At 42.7% G+C, this 23482-nt stretch overlaps 4 protein-coding genes across 4 annotated transcripts; all 4 read left to right on the top strand.

Annotated features, from left to right (window-relative positions):
- Positions 1-926: 926 nt before the first annotated feature.
- On the top strand, positions 927-1799 carry LOC137132937 (trace amine-associated receptor 13c-like; the record flags this gene model as incomplete). The annotated part of the gene is made up of 1 exon (XM_067515967.1): positions 927-1799. A coding segment is annotated over one exon (873 nt), but the record flags the coding sequence as incomplete, so codon positions are not given.
- A 4452-nt stretch (positions 1800-6251) lies between these two features.
- LOC137133586 (trace amine-associated receptor 8a-like) lies at positions 6252-7388 on the top strand. The gene is made up of 2 exons (XM_067517357.1): positions 6252-6418; positions 6572-7388. Exons 1-2 carry the CDS (start codon positions 6252-6254, stop codon positions 7386-7388), a joined length of 984 nt encoding a protein of 327 aa, XP_067373458.1.
- A 2556-nt stretch (positions 7389-9944) lies between these two features.
- Positions 9945-11397, top strand: LOC137132607 (trace amine-associated receptor 8a-like). The gene is made up of 2 exons (XM_067515374.1): positions 9945-10111; positions 10253-11397. The coding sequence occupies exons 1-2, from the start codon at positions 9945-9947 to the stop codon at positions 11067-11069; spliced, it is 984 nt and encodes a 327-aa protein (XP_067371475.1). The 3' UTR covers positions 11070-11397.
- A 2156-nt stretch (positions 11398-13553) lies between these two features.
- Positions 13554-15457, top strand: LOC137133608 (trace amine-associated receptor 8a-like). The gene is made up of 2 exons (XM_067517392.1): positions 13554-14464; positions 14641-15457. Exons 1-2 carry the CDS (start codon positions 14088-14090, stop codon positions 15455-15457), a joined length of 1194 nt encoding a protein of 397 aa, XP_067373493.1. The 5' UTR covers positions 13554-14087.
- The last annotated feature ends 8025 nt before the right edge of the window (positions 15458-23482 follow it).

Genomic DNA, 23482 nt, shown 5'->3' with positions numbered 1-23482 from the left:
GAACATTGTGTGGCAAATTTCACTCACCAAGCCATCGCCAGACCCTTCTACGCCAGTTCAGGAAGTTCACGCTGAGCCGGGAGTCATCTGTGGAGAACCATGTAGACCACGCATACAGTGTCCACCTGTGGCGCTCTGTGGCCCACTGCAGACATGCCAGATTGTGTGCTCTAGAAAGAGACACCCTCACAGCTAGTCTTCTGGCTCTCAAGCAAACTTCATGAAGTCGTGGCCTTACAGTCTGAGTGGACTCTCGCACCCCTGTTGCCTCCTGAAGGACATTTTGCAGGCTGACCTGAGGCATGAAAGGATTTCTGTGGTCATGAAGGTCAAGTATTGGTCCTGCTTCTGTGTTGTGACGTTTTGTTTGCTTCCACCATACCTTTGACCCAACAACCAGACCTTCTGAACGTGTTCCAGGCTCTGGAAATGACACTCTGAGATGTCCCCACTGCATCTGATATCAGACACACACACATACACACATACACACAAACCATGTCATCACACATGAATGGAGAGACACATTAATTTCTTAGAAACAGTAAGTTAGAGGAGGGACTGAAGTGCTACATAAGTTATAAAACAGAGAGCTTTGGTCAGACAGCTGCCAGAGTTCAGCAGCTTCTCCTCTGTCTGATGACGATGGAGGAAGATGAACTCTGCTTCCCACAGCTAAACATGTCCTGCTGGAAGACAAAGCGTCCTCTCTCTTACGCTGTTCTTATTTACATAGTGCTGTCCTTCATCTCTCTGCTCACTGTGACTCTCAACCTGCTGGTCATCATCTCCATCTCACACTTCAAGTAGTTAATTTTTTAAAATTCATATCCTATAACAGAACATAAATAACTGTGAGAAAGTAGTTTTTCTAAACATGTTTTTAAATTTGATACAATTCCTTTATCTGCTAAGATGATAACTGATATTACACATTAATTATTACACATTACACAAGTATGTTGTTCTCTTTCTTCTCCAGACAGCTCCACACTCCCACCAACCTCCTCCTCCTCTCTCTGGCTGTTTCTGATTTCTTTGTGGGCTTCGACATGTTGTTTCAAATTCTGGTTGTAAACGGCTGCTGGTTACTTGGTGACCTCATGTGCACTTTGTATATTGTTTTTGATTATGTTGTTACCAGTACTTCAATAGGAATCATGGTTCTCATATCTATTGACCGATATGTGGCTATTTGTGACCCTCTGCATTATTCCACCAAAGTCACTCCAAGAAGAGTTACAGTCTGTGTTTTACTGTGTTGGATATTATCTCTGTCTTATGCCTTCATAGTGATGAAAGATGATTTAAAAGAACCAGGCAGGTATAAATCCTGTGCCGGAGAGTGTGTTGTCACCTGCGACATTATTCATCAATTTACAGATTTTATTGTCATTTTCCTTATTCCTATTACTGTTATTGCAGTTTTGTATATGAGAGTATTTGTGGTGGCTGTGTCTCAGGCTCGAGCCATGAGGTCTCATATTGCAGCTGTCTCACTGCAGCGTTCACTGAAAGTAACAGCAAAAAAGTCTGAGATGAAAGCAGCTGGGACTCTGGGTGTTGTTATAGTTGTGTTTCTAATGTGCATATGTCCATATTTCTGTGTCACAGTAAAAGGTGAGGACACTTATGTCAATGTTTCATCTGCATCCTTTGTATTATTTCTTTATGATTCTAATTCATGTCTAAACCCTTTGATCTATGCCTTATTTTACCCCTGGTTTAGAAAATCTATTAAGCTTATTTTTACACTTCAGATTCTGAAGCCTGGCTCATGTGAGACCAACATGCTTTAAAGAGACTTTGAGGATTGACTGAATTAATCTCCTTACTTCGTAAAATAAAATCTCTGTGGATTAAAATCAGGTGTGACACAAACAACAGCCTTGAATTTATAATTAAACAGCTACATTCTAAAAATTACACTGCTGAACGTCTATTTCTGATCCATGGTTGGCGTCATGGATTTTCCAAAACCTTTTTTTAAGGCAGCATATGTGACTTGCCTGAAGCCAGAAAATAGCAGGGAGAGGGAATCTGCATGGTAGGTTGGGTAAAGGTAACAGTGCGGGTTTTGAGGGAAAGTCTCCAAAAGGTCATTTATTTCAGAATTATAGTGAAGAACCAGATCATCAGGAGTTGTCATATTGCCTCAAGTAGAGGGGTTGACAGTTTTAATATTCGGAAAGTACATGGTTTATTGTTGATCAAATTTGGATTGGCCAATAAATTGAGTCTGGCTAACTCAAGAGTGCGTTCCATTCCCACGTGACCCATTTCGTCATATAGGCTGGTGAATACTGATGGGCTTAACACGTGTGGGAAAACAAGCTGATACATTAGCCGATCATAACACTGCCAATTTCTATTTAACAGACTATTCTTAAGGTCATCTCTTTGAGCATCAGTCGTAGCCCAACCATCTGGATCCTGCTTGCCTGCTCTGTACTTGATTTCAAATGTCAAGGTGGACAGGGCTTCTAACCAGCGGTAACTGGCGGCATCCAGTTTGGCGTTGGTGAGTATATACCTGAGCGGATTGTTGCCAGTGACCACAGTGAAGGTGTTTCCATACAGGTAATCGTGAAATTTTTCAGTAACGCCCCATTTTAAGGCCAAGAACTTCAGTGTATCCGCTGGATATCGAGCCTCGCTGTGTGACAGACCTCTACTTGCATAGGCAAGCACTTTGCGCAAGGGCTTATCGCCCATGCACTTCTCCATCAAGCGCTGGAATGTGCTTGGTGCATTTCTTATCCCCTGTGGCATACGGTTCCAGTCCCATAATCCCAAAGGACAAACAAAGGCTGTTTTTGGCTTGTGACTCTCTTCCACATCAATCTGATAGTATCCAGATTTAAGATCCATAACCGAAAACCAATAGGATTCACAAAGTGCCGAGAATGAATCTTTGAGGTTAGGCAATGCATAAGCATCTTTAATCATCTGCATGTTTAGCCTCCTGTAGTCTACGCACAATGGAACATCAGCCTTCTTATTAATGACTATCACGATAGGTGATGACAATGGGGATTCTGACTCACGGATGATGCCAGCATCAAGAAGATGCTGTAAGACACCTTACAGCATCATAGTCCTGTGGGTGTTTATGACGTGGCCGATGCTTAAAAGGGGTTTTTTTTTTATGTTTGTTGCATGACCAAAATCAAGGTCATGATAGGAGAAGGCATCGGAGTAGGCATTCAATTTCTGTTATTCTGATTTTCCACTCTTCTGAGAGTCGGGAATCACCAAACTGAAACTTTAGCTCTAATTTTTTGTCATACTGCTGGCATTGAGGGCTAGCTGGTGGTTGTGGGGTAGAACAGCTAGCAGTTTGGAGTTGCCAAGAGTGACTAGTTTCTTGGCACTGATTGAGAGGGGTTTTCTGAGTTTGAATGATTTCATAAGGAACACTGAGCTCAGCAATGACACAGTGTGTTGGCAGAACAACATCATGGCTGGTTTCATTTTTTTAAAACAACTGGGACCTTGTAAGGGAGACATGTTAGAATAGTTATAAGACAGCAGTCAATGAAGACTCCACTTGGCAATGACAATGACAATGACAACAGAAAGCTGTTTTAATAATGCCCACTTCTCGCCGTTCATGGCACTGACATTAACAAAACCTTCAAGGACAACTCTCTGACCTGCAGAAATAACATCTGGATTACAGTCTTTGAGCTTGACCAAACCAAGTCGACCTGAGCTTTGTCTATGCCTGAGTTGTAATGTTTTTAGGACTCGAGGGTACCCACAGTAAAAATTAGGACGCAATGATATATTGTCACAGACCTGTTCATAGAGTGTTTGTCCCGATTAGAATGGGGATGCTGCTGTTAGAGCGAACATCTGACACCTGAATTTCAGGTTCGGAGGGAATAAACTCAGGAATCTAACACTTATCTGTACATAGCCTGTGTACAAGACGCACAGACCATTTGCCTGCTCAAACTCAATGTATGTCACTCACCGGTTGAATGGTGTGACCTGACAGATACAGGACTGAGACACAGTTGTAACTTTTGACCCCGTATCTAGCAAAGAATTGCAGTCAATCAATTAACTTTGATGCTAGCAGTGGTCTTGCTTCCAACAAGCCCCTTTGGCAGTTTCCTTGTTTGTGTAGTAATGTGCTCTTTTAGTGATACTCTTATTTTTGCTTTGCATTTATTGGTGGGACTTGTATTTGCATTACTTCCTATTCGTCCCTCAGTAGCAATGGCTGGTGGATTAACGTAGGAGTCTAATCTGTTATGTTGTCCTTCTCCCAGATGTGTTGCTTCTCTTTGAGCACTTTTCTTTTGGCCTCCGCTAATGTGGAGTTGGGAGGATTGCTGCAGCCACATGCAACATGTCCATCCTCTCCACATCGAAAGCAATATCAAGGTTTGGGTCTTATAACAGTAGGGCCTGGCTTAGCTGTTGGCCACTTTTCGCACCCCTGATTTTACCGTTGGTCTCTCTTTCTTCTTTCCAGTTTCTTCTTTTTTGAATTTCTTCCATGCATTTGAGCAAGAGCTGCAATCTGAGCTTAGAAATCAGCTATTTGTTTTTGACTTTCCTCTAGGGCTGAAGGTGGAGCACTGACTGGAGCAGGAAAGTCGTCTTCATCACCACTGAATGAGCTTTTGTTTTCGTAAACCCTAGATGAATCTAGGGTCCTAGAATCCCGTTAGTTTTGGCTTCCAGCTTTTCTTCTTCTATGCGCAGAAGCAACAGCCACTCCGAGAAGGTAGGTGGCTGGAGTGCACTAATCAAACTACTATTCCAGCACCCTCCACAGAATTGTTTTAAGAGCTGTGTGCCTGCATCTCTAGCTGAGATGGAATTTTTTTTACAACCTTGTTCAAAGCGGTCTGCCGCTCTTTTTAGCCATATTTTTCGGTGCGACAAAAATTTCTGTGTAATGGCCGCACCCTTTCCACAAGAATACACACTGACAAGAAGTTAAACATGGTCGACAAACTCTGGATTTACATCACAAGGCCTATCCATAGGCAGAACACTTTCAAGAGCTTTGACAGCTGAGTCAGATTCAAATTCCACATGGTTTTGAGATTCAGAACTAGACCCGGAATCTTTTATTATCCTAGCAATAAGGCCTGTTTAGGATTGACACACTAGCTGCAAAGCTCTAGGTTCGAGGGGAGACAAGCGTCAGGGCAACATTCACTAAAAACAACATGAGCCATCAGGGAATTTGCCAACTGCAACTTTAGTTTGCTTCATATGCGTATGGAACAATGCAAGTACATTATATTCACAAGAAAATAAAATTTGGCCTTTCAACCAAAAAAGAAAAAAATAGTCCTTAATGGTGTGCAACCGATGTAACACGTGGGTTTCCTCCCTGTACTCTGGTTTCCTCCACAGTCCAAAGACGCATGTTAGGTGATCTGGTGACTCTAAATTGCCCATAGGTGTGACTGTGTGTCTGAATGGTTGTCTCTTTGTACGTGTCTGAGTTGGCACTGTGATAGATGGAGACTTGTCCAGGTTGTAACCTAACTCTCGCCCAATGACAGCTGAGATAGGCTCCAGTCCCCCTGTGACCCTGGACAGGATATGTGGTTAAAGATGATGGACTGGTGGATGGATCACAATTTGAGAGTAAAGTCGGAGCCTGTCAGCAGCATTAAAACCATGTCAATGCTCCCTCACAATACAGAATAATTTGGGCCAACAATTGGTCCCAACCAGCCTACAGTCAAGAACGTCCCACTGATTATTAAAAGGGACAAATCCACAGCTTTAACGAGACACCAGTGACAACACAAGCCCAAATGTGTCCTGTCAACACGTAAGGTCAAGTTTCTAAATAACTTCACCGTGGATAGTGTCTCCAAAAGGTTAGTTTACTGTGACCTGAAAGGTCTTAGCATGTAGACAAAAGGTTTAAGGGTATCTTTTACTGATACTTCAAGAACTTCACACTATGTGATGTACAACTACAAAATCATACACCAATATTCATGTTCTCATTTAATCAGACTTTCCCAACTGCAGCACTCTACTAATTAGGATCTGCCTCTTCCTGCCAAACACACATGTCCAGGTAACACACACACAGAGACACACACACACACACACACACACACTAAAACCATGAGAGGACACATGAACAAACACATTCATTTCTAAGTAACAGTAAGTTAGAGGAGGGACTGAAGAGATACATAAGTTATAAAACAGAGAGCTTTGGTCAGAGAGCTGCCAGAGTTCAGCAGCTTCTCCTCTGTCTGATGACGATGGAGGAAGTTGAACTCTGCTTCCCACAGCTAAACACGTCCTGCTGGAAGACAAAGCGTCCTCTCTCTTACACTGTTCCTATTTACCTTGTGCTGTCCTTCATCTCTCTGCTCACTGTGACTCTCAACCTGCTGGTCATCATCTCCATCTCCCACTTCAAGTAGAGACAAGTTTTTAATTCGTAATTTATATAGGAACGTAAATAATTGTGAGATAGTTGTTGTTCTAAATATGTTTTTGAATTTGATAAAGTTTCTTTATCTGTTCAAATGATAACTGATATTACAGAAGTATTTTGCTCTTATGCTTCCAGACAGCTCCACACTCCCACCAACCTCCTCCTCCTCTCTCTGGCTGTCTCTGATTTCTTTGTGGGCCTCGACATGTTGTTTCAAATTATGCTCATAAACGGCTGCTGGTTACTCGGTGACCTCATGTGCACTTTCTATGCTGTTTTTGACCATACTGTTGCTAGTTCCTCAATAGCAATGATGGTTCTCATATCTATTGACCGATATGTGGCTATTTGTGACCCTCTGCATTATTCCACCAAAGTCACTCCAAGAAGAGTTACAGTCTGTGTTTCACTTTGTTGGATCTTATCTTTCTCCTATTCCGTCATAGTGCTAAAAGATGCCTTGAAACAACCAGGCAGATATAATTCATGTGTGGGAGAGTGTGTGATGAGCTGTGATATTATTCATCAATTTACAGATATTATTGTTGTTTTCCTTATTCCTATTACTGTTGTCATAGTCCTGTATATGAGAGTGTTTGTGGTGGCTGTGTCTCAGGCTCGAGCCATGAGGTCTCATATTGCAGCTGTCTCACTCGAGCGTTCAGTGAAAGTAACTGTGAAAAAGTCTGAGTTAAAAGCAGCTGGGACTCTGGGTGTTGTTATAGTTGTGTTTCTAATATGCATATGTCCATATTTCTGTGTCACTGTTACAGGTCAGGACACCTCTGTTAGTGCTTCATCTGTAACCTTTGTAATATGTCTCTATGATTCTAACTCCTGTCTAAACCCCTTGATCTATGCCTTATTTTACCCCTGGTTTAGAAAATCTATTAAGCTTATTTTTACACTTCAGATTCTGAAGCCTGGCTCCTGTGAGACAAACATGCTGTAAAGAGACACTGAGGACTAAAAGAAATCTGTCTGCATATGTTAACGTTGTGTCAGGACAGTGTGTGAAGGCCCTAATTCAACCACTTTCCCATTACTGTCAGTTCTGTATAGAGTATGTGAGTGTCTGTGGTGGCTGACTCCAAAAAGTCATTTCAGGGTCTGGTCTCTAGGTGAGGGGGGTTGGTTATTGTCAAGAGCACAGGCTCTTTTCCTGTGACCATTACAACAGCAAGGATGAACTTCTCTCTGTACTGTCAAAGAAATATAAGAATACAATAAAACACATTTAATTTACATAAAAATATAGATAAAACAGTGATGAATACAAGAGAAATGACAAAAGTGAATATATATATATACATATATGTGTGTGTATATACGTGTGTATATATACATATACACACCCTCTGGTAGTTTATTATTGTTTTTTGCTACAAATTCTCTGGTGTCTCTGATGAGGGAGAGCCACCGGAAGTGTTACCAAAGGAGGTCTGTGGAGAGGTCTGCCCTGTGGTGACAGGAGAGTTTAGAGCAGTGGGCCTACTGGAGAACTTGGGAGTGGACCTGGGATGGACCAGGTAGAAGCCCAGAGAGTCCGTTTTTGTAGTCAGGTTCCAGCTGCTGGGCTGTGCGCGTTCTACTATCAATCTCCCACGTGAGGGCCCCCACCACACTCAAAGGGGAGAGAATGGGGTTATAGGAAGAAGTCTCCAGAGAGTAGAGGCGGAACAAAGCATCAGGCCTGATGTTTCTTGACCCAGGGCGGTAGATGAGGGAAAAGTTGCAACCTTTGCCAGCAACCATCATGCTTGCCGTGAGTTAAGGTGAGCGAGGTTCTTGTGATCAGATGACGAATGCTTGTAGTGCCCCCTCTAACCAATGGTGCCACTCTTCTAATGCTAGTTTTACAGCCAGAAGCTCGCAATCACCCACTGATTAGTTCCTCTCTGCAGGGGACAGTTAACATGAGAAGCCGGCGCAGGGCCCCAGTTTTTGGTTGCACTTGCTGCACTCGGTCCGCACCTACGCCAACCTCTGAACCATCCACCATTACAACAAACTGATGAGAAGTGTCAGGCTGAATCACGATGGGTGGAGAGGTCAACAGCTCCCTCAAGCAGGTGAAAGTGCTCTCAGCGTGCTGGGACCAGTGGAATAAGTTGACAGGGGACGTTAGTTTGCTTAGACGAATGGCCACTGTACTATAGTTTTTAATGAAGCGACGGGAGAAAATTGGCAAAGCTCAGAAAACGTTGTAGTTGTTTCCTGGTCTCAAGTCTGGGCCACTAAGTAACAGCCCGTGTTGTCTCGGGGTCAGCTCTCACCTCCCCTTCTCCAATGAGAAACAGGATGAACACTGTCTTTACATGGAACTCGCATTTTTATGCTTTGACAAAAATGTAACTTTCTAACAGTCTCTGTAGCACGAGCCGGACATGCTGTTGATGTTCATGGAGAGTTTTAGAGAATATTAATATATCATCCAGATAAACAAAGACAAACCTTTTGATGAAGTCCTACAGTATGTTGTTTTTCAGAAACTCGAAGCTCCCTGGGGCATTTGTCACACCGAAAGACATAACCAGGTATTCAAACTGGCAGAGAGGGTTGTTGACGGCAAGGAGTCTCTGGAGGGGAGGTCACTAACCGTTTCTTCCATATGAGAGAAACGAAGCCGAGCGATAAACGTGGAAAGGGATGTTTTTTGAAAATCAAAAAACTGGTAGCAACAGGTGGGAAGGGAGCATAGAAAAGGTGCCTCATTCGATTGACAGGACTCTGGAAACAAAGTTCTGAATCAACTGTAACTGTTATATGAGGTATTTGGGTCGACCAGAATGGAAATCGTTACAATAGTTCAATCTGCTGAATATACAGTGCTGACAAAAAGTATTTGCCCCCTTCCTTATGTACTGTGTGTGTAGATACTATGTGTGTGCAGTTTTGTTCTGGTTAAGCCGCTAGTTCTGTGACATCTATCTACTAATGTCTAAAAGCGCATCAATGGGCCCAGTGTCATCAGGAGACAGAGCCACATAAAGGGGCGTGTCATCAGCGTAGCTGTGAAATGAGATGCCATTTCTCCTGAAGACACCAACTACTATAGAGAGAATATATAAAAGTTAAAAAAGTAGTGGTCCTAAAATTGATCCCTGGGGGGTTTGAGTATATTTTCACAAGTTTCAACAAACTGTCTGCCACATAGATACAATGAAAACCAGTTTAAGTTCCAGATTTCCTAACGTGTCCCTTCAGTCTATTTAAAAGAATCTGATGGTCATCTGTATTAAAAGCAGCACATAAGTTCATTAGTCCTAACGTTGAGATTAAACCTAATATCATTAACTATTTTGACTAAGGCTGTGTCTGTACTGCCATGACTATGGAAACTGGACTGAGACATAACACACACACAAACCATGAGATGACACATGAACAAACACATTCATTTCTAAGTAACAGTAAGTTAGAGGAGGGACTGAAGAGATACATAAGTTATAAAACAGAGAGCTTTGGTCAGAGAGCTGCCAGAGTTCAGCAGCTTCTCCTCTATCTGATGATGATGGAGGAAGTTGAACTCTGCTTCCCACAGCTCAACACGTCCTGCTGGAAGCCAAAGCGTCCTCTCTCTGTCTCTGTTCTTATTTACATTGTGCTGTCCTTCATCTCTCTGCTCACTGTGACTCTCAACCTGCTGGTCATCATTTCCATCTCACACTTCAAGTAGAGACATGTTTTGATCTGTAACTTAACTGTATTGTGAGAAAGTAGTTTTTTATTTAATGTTTTGGAATTTGATAAAGTTTCTTTATCTGTTCAGATGATAACTGATATTACACAAGTATTTTGCTCTTATTCTTCCAGACAGCTCCACACTCCCACCAACCTCCTCCTCCTCTCTCTGGCTGTCTCTGATTTCTTTGTGGGCCTCGACATGTTGTTTCAAATTCTGCTGATAAACGGCTGCTGGTTACTCGGTGACCTCATGTGCACTTTATATGCTGTTTTTAACTATACTGTTACGAGTACTTCAATAGGAATCATGGTTCTCATATCTATTGACCGATATGTGGCTATTTGTGACCCTTTGCATTATTCCACCAGATTCACTCCAAGAAGAGTGACAGTCTGTGTTTCACTGTGTTGGGTCTTATCTCTCTCCTATGGCATCATAGTGCTAAAAGATGCCTTGAAACAACCAGGCAGATATAATTCATGTGTTGGAGAGTGTGTGATGCCCTGTGACATTATTCATCAATTTACAGATTTTATTGTCCTATTTTTTATTCCTATTATTGTCATTGTAGTTCTGTATATAAGAGTGTTTGTGGTGGCTGTGTCTCAGGCTCGAGCCATGAGGTCTCATATTGCAGCTGTCTCACTCCAGCGTTTAGTGAAAGTAACTGTGAAAAAGTCGGAGTTAAAAGCAGCTGGGACTCTGGGTGTTGTTATAGTTGTGTTTCTAATATGCATATGTCCATATTTCTGTGTCACTGTGACAGGTCAGGACATGTTCTTCAGTGCCTCATCTGTAACCTTTGTAATATGTCTCTATGATTCTAACTCCTGTCTAAACCCCTTGATCTATGCCTTATTTTACCCCTGGTTTAGAAAATCTATTAAGCTTATTTTTACACTTCAGATTCTGAAGCCTGGTTCCCATGAGACAAACTTGCTGTAAATAGACACTGAGGACTAAAAGAAATCTGTCTGCATATGTTAATGTTGTGTGAAGGCCCTACTTCAACCACTTTCCCTGTCAATTCTGTATGAAGTATGTATCTGTGGTGTCTGTGTCTCAGCCTTGTACAAGGAGGTTTTACATGTGGTTCCAGTGTTCAATGAATCTGAATGCTGAAAGGTCTGAGATGAAGGCAGCCTGGATTCAGGGTGTTAGTTGTTTTACTATTATGAATGAGCTCGTATCCATGTTCATTTCCTCATCTGTTGCTGGAAGATCTCTGTAGACTCTAAACTACCTAAACCCTGTGATTTCAGCCTTTTCTTTACCCCATTTTAGAGATTTCACAAAGAGACAAGTATGATGTAGAGTGACACCAGGAGACTGATAAGAGACCTTTACTCAGTTTAAGGAAATATGCTTGAATATGTTAACGTTGAGTCAACTATAAAATGAATCTCAAAATCAGGCCAATGTTAAATAATTGTATTGATATTTTTAAACCGAGGAGACATAATGTGAAGTGACTGAAACAAGACTTCAGTAAAAATTAAAATTATAAAAAAATTTCTGTTTTTTGTGTTTCTGGTATCAGATGTCCTACCTACAAAAAGTCATTTCTGGGGTTATGTCAAGTTTGTAGGCAAGGTGGAGTTGGGGGGGGGGGGGGGGTTATCCTCAGCAGCACATTGTGATCACTCCTAAACCAAGACTGATCTACTCTCTGTACTGTCCCTGAACGCAGCACCATCACTGCTTCTGAGAGGCTGAGACTGTTCTCATGCCTGCTGTGTTACTGTTTTATTGAAAACCATCCCTGAAAATGGTCGGTCCACTTGTTACAACACAACACAAATACAACAACAGATCAAGTCAATGCTGCGATGATATTGCCCACAAAATTATCACCTCAGGCCAATAACAATAATAAAGAATGAGGAAGCCGACACTTTAGATCGACCTCTTCTTATAACTGCAGTACAACATCACAAACCACTTTGATCTCTATAATAAACAGAGAGTAGAATTATCACCCTGCAGGTCTGTGTGGGTAGATCCTCCGATTGTGTCCTGGATTGCTGACTATCTGATTTGCAGATCACAGTATGTATATCTGCAGCATGGCTTTTCAGACAGAGGGGTGAGTAACATTGAGGCCCCATAAGGGACAGTCCTCTCCCCCTTCCTCTTCATCCTTTATACCACAAACTTCAACTACCAGCCAGAGTTCTGCCACCTTCAGAGGTTTGGTCTGAGGTTTAGTTTTCCGTTTATTTCAGTGTAGTTTTGTTTTTAGTTTTTCTTTGTGTGTTTGACCCTTGTTTGATGTTACAGTGTTTGTGTGTCTCTTTAGTTGGTCAGTGCCTAATCTTTAGTTTGTCCCTGTTAACATTCCCTAAGTGTCTATTTAATTTCCCTGCTCTGTAGTTTAGTTTCTTTTTCCCAGAGTGTTTAAGTTTGTAAAAGAAAACCCCAACCTCAGCCCATCCCCCTCATCATAGTAGATCCTCAGTTCACAGTTACCCATCAGCCCATGTCCCCCCACCTGCCCAGCCTGTTCCCGCCTCAGCCTCAGCCACTTCTGCTGCTGTCTCCAGTCGGGTTGACGCCGCCACCTCAGCTCCTGTTCCGCTACGGGACGACGCCACCACCTCAGTCCAACTTTCTGGGAGAGGGCTCACCCAGTTCCTGTTCCTGTCCCGACGCCGAGGACGGCAGCCGCTTGTCCAGTCCCAGTTCCTGTTCCGGCGTCGAGGACGGCAGCCGCTCGTCCGGTTCTAGTTCCTGTTCCGGCAACAAGGACGGCAGCCGCTCGTCCACTTCCTGTTCGTCCACTTCCTGTTTGTCAGCTTCCTGTTCCTGTCGCAGCGCCAAGTTCTGCGGCCGCTCGGTCAGTTCCAGTTCCTGTCTCCGAGTAGGTAGACGCCGCCTCCGGTTCTGGTCCTGTCGCTGTTTGTCCTGTCTCCATTCTTCAGGTCCTGTCCTGGCACAAGGGTCAGCTGTTGCTTCTCCGGCTCCGGTTCCTGTTCGTCCTGTCTCTGGGTTAGCCGATTTCTCCGGGCGGGGCGCCGCCACCGGCTGGATTCCTGCTCATGTCTCTGGGTTGGCTGAGGTCCAGCCTGCTTCTCGTCCTGATCCTGCTCCTGGGTCAGCCAACGTCCCATTTGGGTCCAGCACCTGGTCCTCCGCTGGTTAGTATCAGCTGTCCTCCCAGCCATCCGGATGGCTCTTCTCGTCGTCACCTCCGACCCCGGCCTCCACATTGGTCACCGGAGGTCTTCAACCGCTGTCGCCGGCCTCCTGCCCGACCCCTCCGCAACTTCCTATGGACCACATGCCCCAGGCAGGGACAGCTGTCACATAGCCTGTGCATGCTCGAGATGAGATTTTGAATATTCTGTTTGGGGATAGCTTGCAAACTTGACTGTACCTGCTCACAATTGTGTTCAATGGGCTTTCAGGTCAGGTGTCTGGCTGGCCACTCCATCTATGAGACGCCCTCCTCCTCTAAGAATTCCATCGCCAGCCCTGCTTGATGTGGTCGGGTGTTGTCATCCATAAGCACAAAATCTGGCCACATTGCACCAGGAACATTGTGTGGCAAATTTCACTCAACAAGCCATCGCCAGACCCTTCTACGCCAGTTCAGGAAGTTCACGCTGAGCCGGGAGTCATCTGTGAAGAACCATGTAGACCACGCATACAGTGTCCACCTGTGGTGCTCTGTGGCCCACTGCAGACATGCCAGATTGTGTGCTCTAGAAAGAGACACCCTCACAGCTAGTCTTCTGGCTCTCAAGCAAACTTCATGAAGTCGTGGCCTTACAGTCTGAGTGGACTCTCGCACCCCTGTTGCCTCCTGAAGGACATTTTGCAGGCTGACCTGAGGCATGAAAGGATTTCTGTGGTCATGAAGGTCAAGTATTGGTCCTGCTTCTGTATTGTGACGTTTTGTTTGCCTCCACCATACCTTTGACCCAACTACCAGACCTTCTGAACGTGTTCCAGGCTCTGGAAATGACACTTTTAGATGTCCCCACTGCATCTGATATCAGACACACATACATACACACATACACACAAACCATGTCATCACACATGAATGGAGAGACACATTCATTTCTTAGAAAGAGTAAGTTAGAGGAGGGACTGAAGAGCTACATAAGTTATAAAACAGAGAGCTTTGGTCAGAGAGCTGCCAGAGTTCAGCAGCTTCTCCTCTGTCTGATGACGATGGAGGAAGTTCAACTCTGCTTCCCACAGCTAAACATGTCCTGCTCGAAGACAAAGCGTCCTCTCTCTTACACTGTTCTTATTTACATTGTGCTGTCCTTCATCTCTCTGCTCACTGTGACTCTCAACCTGCTGGTCATCATCTCCATCTCACACTTCAAGTAGTTAATTTTTTAAAATTCATATCCTATAACAGAACATAAATAACTGTGAGAAAGTAGCTTTTCTAAATATGTTTTTAAATTTGATACAATTCCTTTATCTGCTAAGATGATAACTGATATTACACATTAATTATTACACATTACACAAGTATGTTGTTCTCTTTCTTCTCCAGACAGCTCCACACTCCCACCAACCTCCTCCTCCTCTCTCTGGCTGTTTCTGATTTCTTCGTGGGCTTCGACATGTTGTTTCAAATTCTGGTTGTAAACGGCTGCTGGTTACTTGGTGACCTCATGTGCACTTTGTATATTGTTTTTGATTATGTTGTTACCAGTACTTCAATAGGAATCATGGTTCTCATATCTATTGACCGATATGTGGCTATTTGTGACCCTCTGCATTATTCCACCAAAGTCACTCCAAGAAGAGTTACAGTCTGTGTTTCACTGTGTTGGATCTTTTCTTTCTCCTATTCTGTCATAGTGTTGAAAGACATATTAATACAACCAGGCAGGTATAATTCCTGTGTTGGAGAGTGTGTGGGGACTGTTACAATTATTCACCAGTTTTCAGATTTTATTGTCTTATTTCTTATTCCTATTATTGTTATTGTAATTCTGTATATGAGAGTGTTTGTGGTTGCTGTGTCTCAGGCTCGAGCCATGAGGTCTCATATTGCAGCTGTCTCACTCCAGCGTTCAGTGAAAGTAAGTGTGAAAAAGTCTGAGATGAAAGCAGCTGGGACTCTTGGTGTTGTTATAGTTGTGTTTCTAATATGCATATTTCCATACTTTTGTGTCACAATGAAAGTTCAGGACAGTTTCATAAGTGCATCAACTGCATCCTTTATACTATGTCTCTATGATTCTAACTCCTGTCTAAACCCCTTGATCTATGCCTTATTTTACCCCTGGTTTAGAAAATCTATTGGGCTTATTTTTACACTTCAGATTCTGAAGCCTGGTTCCTGTGAGACAAACATGGTGTAAAGAGTCACTGAGGACTAAAAGAAATCTGTCTGCATATGTTAACGTTGTGTGAGGAGAGTGTGTGAAGGCCCTAATTCAACCATTTTCCCCATTACTGTCAATTCTCTATAGAGTATGTGAGTATCTGTGGTGTCTGTGTCTCAGGGTTGTACAAGGAGGTTTTACATGAGGTTCCAGTGTTCAATGAATCTGAATGCTGAAAGGTCTGAGATGAAGGCAGCCTGGATACAGGGTGTTAATTGTGTTGTGCATATGCTCATATTCATAATAATGTAATGATGTAGACTTTAAACTCTTGCATAAACCCTATGATTTATGCCTTATCTTTTACCGATTCAGAAAATTTGTTTGTTTTACTCTAAAAACTTTACTCTGTTAAAGGAAATATGTTTGAACATGCTAATGTTGAGTCAAGCTTTTAAAATAAAATAAGGCAAAATTGAATTAATTGTGTTGATATTTTAAAAGTAATATTCTCCCAAGTGATGTGCTGTGGAGTGACTGAAACAAGTCAGAAAAAATCCAAATAAAACATGTTTTTTTTCTTCTGTGTGTCTCTGTGGTTGGATGTCCCACTTACTAAAAGTAAGTGGGCGGCTTTACAAGAGGCTCCTCTCTGTACCTATTATGTTGTGCTGCGTTACTGTTGTATTGTCAAACATGACTGAAAATGATAGATGCATATGCTACAACACGATTGCATACAATTATCGGATGCCAGGGAGACACCATTAATATGAGGGACACTCACAGAACCTCTGGTAGAGATGCGAAGTTGGTCGAAAGGATTTCTATGGCACTGCAAGTGACTATATTTGATCCAAAGGGGAAGTTAAAATAAATTGATTACCACTGTCTTGCATGTAAAACCATTTCTCAGAGCTGCTGTAAGAATCATTGAAAGTTGAAGAAAGTTGTACCAAATGGACAATAAACGAACATTCAAACAACTGATAATGCCCACAAAACATAAATATTTAAAAATAAAAAGATAGTAAGACAGTGAGACCATTGAACACAAATAAGACATTAAAGAGAAAATTAAACTAAAAACGAAAATCTGTAAAACTTATAAAACACAATAAAACAAATATGCATATTCCTTTTCTGTCATTCACTTTAAATAGGGTGGCCAAAATATTAGAACCACTTCTTCTTATTATGCAGAACTCCACCACTCACTATGACCTCAATAATAAACAGAGAGTAGAATTATCACTTTTTGGATAGTTTCAACTTATAAACTCAGAAATTGTAACACTGTAAAATTGGAATTCATGGCAGAGATGCTTTATTGGATCACATTAGATTGTAATGGTGTATAGTACCTAATGAAGTGGCCAGTGAGTGTAAAAAATAAAAAATTCCCCACTTGCCCCTTCTTTTTGGGGCGGTCCTATTCCTTCCTTCAACCTAAGGTCCTCCACCAGAGGCCTGGGAGCTTGAGGGTCCTGCACAGTAATTTAGCTGTTCCTAGAACTGCACACTTCTGGACAGAGATCTCAGATGTTGTTCCTGGAATCTGCTAGTGCAACTCTCCCAGTTTGGGGTTCACGGCCCCCAGGTTTCCTATTACCACGGGCACCACTTGTGTTTTCACCTTCCACATCTTTTCTAACTCTGTTTTCAGCCCTTGGTATTTCTTGAGCCTCTCCTGTTCCTTCTCCCTGATGTTGCTATCGTTGGGATCACTACATCTACCACTTCAGCCTTGTTCTTCTGTTTGTCCACAACTACTGTGTCGGGTTTGTTGGCCATTACCAGTTCGTCCCTCTGTATCGGGAAGTCCCACAGGATCTTAGCTCTGTGATTCTCCACCACCTTTTGAGGTGTGTCCCATTTTGACTTTGGGACTTCCAGCCCGTACTCGGCACAGATGTTTCAGTACACTGTACCTGGCACTTGCTTATGGCGTTCCATGTTTGCCCTGCCTGCTAAATTGATGAATTGTCTCAACAGCATCTTTGCACAGTGTGTCCCTCGAGTCCTGACTCGTATGGTACACCCGGGTCTCTGTTGATCTTAAACCTAGAGCCTCTTCCTGTGCTCCCATGATAGTGCCTCTGTGCTCTCTGTCATTCCAGCTTTGTCCAGCCATTGGTAGGATCAGCCACTTCTTTTATCTGCCAATGATACATAAAGTGCAGGGGCTTTTTCTTCGGTGAGTGTTCCTGCTCTTCCTTCCCTTGCTCCTCTGGTTTCTGCTGGCTGAGGTATTCACTAAGAATGTCATCATTTGTGGTCATCTTCCTGATGTATTCATTGATCTTGGTTGTTTCATCCTGGATTGTGGCTCTGACACTTACTTATCCTCGGCCTCCATCCTTCCAGTTAGTGTACAGTCTCAGGATGCTTGATTTGGGGTGAAACCCTCCTTGCATTGTTAGGAGCTTCTTTGTCTTAATGTCAGTGGCCTTTATATCTTCTTTTGTCCAGCTTATTATGCCAACGGGGTACCTGATGACCATGAGGGCGTAGGTGTTAATTGACTTCCCAGAACTTGCCTTACGCTTTGTAGGTACTTGGTAGTAGCTGTTTTCATTTTGGTCTCTTCATGGTTACCATTGGCCTGTGGGATCCCAAGGTACTTGTAGCTATCCTTAAAATTTGCTATCTTGCCTTCTGGTAGTACAGTCCCCTCAGTTCTGACCTCATTTCCTCTCCTTGGTACCATCCGACCAACCTTATCTAGTCCAAATGACATTCTGATGCCCTGGCTATCTATCCTGGTGGTATGGATCAGTAGTAAATCGACGTCTCTTTTACTCCTGGAACAACTTGATGTCATCCGTTAAGAGGAGGTGGCTGATGGCCGCTCCATTCCATAGTCAGTATACTTAACCAGTCTTGGTGATGATCTCGCTGAGAGGGTTCAGGCCTATGCAGAACAGCAGAGCATCTCCTTGGTGTATGACGCACTTGATGGTGGCTTGTGGAGTTGTGAACTGTGAAAAGTGAAATGGGAGGCACGGGCTTTAGCTCAAGCCCCTCTCCTGTGGACCGGGCTCCCAATCTAGATTTGGGGGCAGACACCCTCTTTACTTAAAAACTTCCTTTTTGATAAAGTTTATATGTAGAACTGTTCAATCAGCCTGACCTACCTCTTAGTTATGATGCTATAGGCTTAGACTATTGAAAGTCTGAAATATAAAATGTTTGATATTTACAAATTGAGATTAGGGTAAATAGGAGCCTGACAGGAGCAATCTTTTCAAAAAACGGACTCACAATACTAGATCATTTAAGTTAAAAATCGGTTACAACCAGCCTCGAATTGAAAACTACACATTGACTGCTGGATGGGGCAGATCTGGCCCAAAATAAGGCTGATTATCTTGTAGTGTGTCCGCAGCCCAAAACCATCCTGGAAAATGTTTTCCAAAAGGTAAATTCTCAGTGACTTAAAATGGCCTTAGGATGTAGACGAAATAAAAAGCACATGAAGAAAAAGCTTTGTTTTAAAAATGCCTGTGTATGTTTGGATAAAGAGTTTAAAATGATCAAACTCATTCTTCTATGTTGCATATTCTCATTTAAGCAGACTTTTCCAACAGCATTCTCACTGCTAATTAGGATCTCTGGTAATTAGAAACACACCTGTCTCAGGTTGTACAGTAACAGAGGAACACACACACACACACACACACACACACACACACACACACACACAAACCATGTGATCATACATGAATGGAGAGACACGTTAATTTCTAAGTAACGGAAAGTTAGAGGAGGGACTGAAGAGCTACATAAGTTATAAAACAGAGAGCTTTGGTCACAGAGCTGCCAGAGTTCAGCAGCTTCTCCTCTGTCTGATGATGATGGAGGAAGTTGAACTCTGCTTCCCACAGCTCAACACGTCCTGCTGGAAGACAAAGCGTCCTCTCTCTGTCTCTGTTCTTATTTACATTGTGCTGTCCTTCATCTCTCTGCTCACTGTGACTCTCAACCTGCTGGTCATCATCTCCATCTCACACTTCAAGTAGAGACATGTTTTGATCTGTAACTTAACTGTATTGTGAGAGAAAATATTTTTTTTTTTTTAATGTTTTTGAAATTGATAAAGTTTCTTTATCTGTTCAGATGATAACTGATATTACACATTATAAGTATTTTGCTCTTATGCTTCCAGACAGCTCCACACTCCCACCAACCTTCTCCTCCTCTATCTGGCTGTCTCTGACTTCTTTGTGGGCTTTGACATGTTGTTTCAAATTATGCTCATAAACGGCTGCTGGTTACTCGGTGACCTCATGTGTACTTTGTATGCTGTTTTTGACCATACTGTTGCTAGTTCCTCAATAGCAATGATGGTTTTCATATCAGTTGAGCGATATGTGGCTATTTGTGACCCTCTGCATTATTCCACCAAAGTCACTCCAAGAAGAGTTACAGTCTGTGTTTCACTGTGTTGGATCTTATCTTTCTCCTATGCCCTCATAGTGCTAAAAGACGTCTTGAAACAACCAGGCAGGTATACTTCATGTGTTGGAGAGTGTGTGATGAGCTGTGATATTATTCATCAATTTGCAGATATTATTGTCATTTTCCTTATTCCTATTACTGTTGTCATAGTTCTGTATATGAGAGTGTTTGTGGTGGCTGTGTCTCAGGCTCGAGCCATGAGGTCTCATATTGCAGCTGTCTCACTCCAGCATTCAGTGAAAATAACTGTGAAAATGTCTGAGTTGAAAGCAGCTGGGACTCTGGGCGTTGTTATAGTTGTGTTTCTAATATGCTTATGTCCATATTTCTGTGTCACTGTTACAGGTCAGGACACCTCTGTTAGTGCTTCATCTGTAACCTTTGTAATATGTCTCTATGATTCTAACTCATGTCTAAACCCTTTGATCTATGCCTTATTTTACCCCTGGTTTCGAAAATCTATTAAGCTTATTTTTACACTTCAGATTCTGAAGCCTGGTTCCTGTAAGACAAACATGCTGTAAAGAGACACTGAGGACTAAAAGAAATCTGTCTGCATATGTTAACGTTGTGTCAGGAGAGTGTGTGAAGGCCCTAATTCAACCATTTTCTATATTACTGTCAATTCTGTATAGAGTATGTGAGTATCTGTGGTGGTTGACTCCAAAAGTCATTTCAGGGTCTGTTCTCTTGGGGAGGGGGGGGGCTGGTTATTGTCAGGAGCACAGGCTCTTTCCTGTGACCATTACAACAGCAAGGATGAACTTCTCTCTGTACTGTCCCTGAATACAAGACCACTGCTGCTGAGAAACTGAGGCTGCTCTCTGTGCTGTCAATGCTATTCTGTGTTACTGTCTGAATGTAAAACGTGCCAGAAAATGATGGGTCCACTTGTTCCAACATGAGACAAAGACAATAAAAGACAAGTCAAACAATGACAATAATGGCCACAAAGCATAAGCATTAAAACGAGGTGATAACACATCTAAGTATTGGACAAGAAGACAGTGAGACCAATGCACACAAGATAAAGAAAGTTTAAAAATTATAGTCAATGAACTAAAGGAATACTGTAAAACACATTTCATTTACATAAAAATATAGATAAAACAGTGATGAATTCAGTACAAGAGAAATATGAAAGAAATGACAAAACAGAATATATATATGTGTGTGTGTGTGTATATCTATATATATTTATTTATTTATATATATATATATATATATATATATATATATATATATATATATATATATATATATATATATATATACACACACATATATATATATATATATATACACACATATATACAGTTTAAAGCAGTGTGCATACTGGAGAACTTGGGACTGGACCTAGAGATATTTTAACTGGGAATTATGGAAAACATGATGTACTCCCATATTTGTGGGGAATTTGAGTTTTACTGCTGATTGGCAACAGAAAGATAAAAAGTCTGACATGATTTGTAGGTGGGGATAGGGCTCTCCGGCGGTCGGCCAGCTGCTTGTTCCTGGGTGGGTCTCTCTTGATAGCCTAAGGCAGTGACGGATGTGTATTGGATGGACACATCCAAGGGTGGCTTCCAGACTTTGGTTGGCTCATTCTGATGGCTATCTCACTGGGGGTGGAACCCCGAGGTTAGACTCACTGATGCCAGAGCGTTGCAAAATGATTTCCAGTCTTGAGAAATAAACTGTGGACCCCTCTCCAACACAATGTCACAGGGGATGCCATGAAGGCAGAATACATGCTGGACAAGTAGTTGGGTGATTTCTGTGGCTGTGGGCAGTATTAGTAGGGCGACAAATTGGACTTCTTTGGAGAAATGATATATGATTGTGAGGATGGTAGTGTTCCATCATGATAATGGAATTCCAAAGAAAAGTCCAGGGCAATGTGTGACCAAGGACTGCTGGGGATAGGAAGGGCCCGGAAGAGGCCCTCTGGGAGCAAATTAGTGTTTTTTTTTCACTGGCACAGACCACGCAGGCTGCTACAAAATCTCAGGTGTCTCTGATGAGGGAGGGCCACCGGAAGTGTTACCAAAGTATGTCTGTAGAGAAGTCTACCCTGTGGTGACAGGAGAGTTTAGAGCAGTGGGCCTACAGGAGAACTTGGAAGTTGACCTGGGATGGACCAAATAAAAGCCCAGGGGGTGCATTTCCGTAGTCGGGTTCCAGCTGCTGGGCTGTGCACATTCTACTCTCAATCTCCCACGTGAGGGCCCCCACCACACTCAAAGGGGAGAGAATGGGGTTATAGGAAGAAGTCTCCAGACAGTAGAGGCGTGACAAAGCCTCAGGCCTGATGTTTCTTGACCCAGGGCGGTAGGTGAGGGAAAAGTTGCAACCTTTGCCAGCAACCATCATGCATGGTGTGAGTTAAGGCGTTTAACAGGCCTTATGTGAGCGAGGTTCTTGTGATCAGATGACGAATGCTTGAAGTGCCCCCTCTAACCAATGGTGCCACTCTTCTAATGCTAGTTTTACAGCCAGAAGCTAGCAATCACCCACTGATTAGTTCCTCTCTGCAGGGGACAGTTAACATGAGAAGACGGCGCAGGGCCGCAGTTTTTGGTTGCACTTGCTGCACTCAGTCCGCACCTACGCCAACCTCTGAGCCGTCCACCATTACAACAAACTGATGAGAAGTGTCAGGCTGAATCACGATGGGTGGAGAGGTGAACAGCTCCCTCAAGCAGGTGAAAGTGCTCTCAGCGTGCTGGGACCAGTGGAATAAGTTGACAGGGGACGTTCGTTTGCTTAGACGAATGGCCACTGTACTGTAGTTTTTAATGAAGCGACGTGAGAAAATTGGCAAAGCTCAGAAAACGTTGTAGTTGTTTCCTCGTCTCAAGTCTGGGCCACTAGGTAACAGCCCGTGTTGTCTCGGGGTCAGCTCTCACCTCCCATTCTCCAATGAGAAACAGGATGAACACTGTTTTTACATGGAACTCGCATTTTTATGGAGTGAGTTTAATGGAGTGGGGCAGAGCGGCCGGAGATTTTTTAATGGGAGAAAAACAAGGACTTTTCTAGGAGTTCAGGATAAAAAGTCTACCATGTGGTCAACTAAGACGATCTGGTGACTTGTGGTGTACAGGACACCGGTAGAGATCGTTACAATAGTTCAATCTGCTGAATATACAGTGCTGACAAAAAGTATTTGCCCCCTTCCTTATGTACTGTGTGTGTAGATACTATGTGTGTGCAGTTTTGTTCTGGTTAAGCTGCTAGTTCTGTGACATCTATCTACTAATATCTAAAAGGGCATCAATGGGCCCAGTGTCATCAGGAGACACAGCCACATAAAGGTGGGTGTCATCAGCGTAGCTGTGAAATGAGATTCCATTTCTCCTGAAGACACCAACTACTATAAAGAGAATATATAAAAGTTAAAAAAAGTAGTGGTCCTAAAATTAATCCCTGGGGGGTTTGAATATATTTTCACAAGTTTCAACAAACTGTCTGCCACATAGATACAATGAAAACGAGTATTTCCAGATTTCCCATCGTGTCCCTTCAGTCTATTTAAAAGAATCTGATGGTCATCTGTATTAAAAGCAGCACATAAGTTCATTAGTCGTAACGTTGAGA

This window comes from Channa argus, chromosome 9 (genome assembly GCF_033026475.1).
Source record: "Channa argus isolate prfri chromosome 9, Channa argus male v1.0, whole genome shotgun sequence".
Lineage (NCBI taxonomy): Eukaryota > Metazoa > Chordata > Actinopteri > Anabantiformes > Channidae > Channa > Channa argus.
The sequence above is the reverse complement of the archived record's forward strand: the minus strand, read 5'-3'. Positions and strand labels throughout refer to the sequence as shown.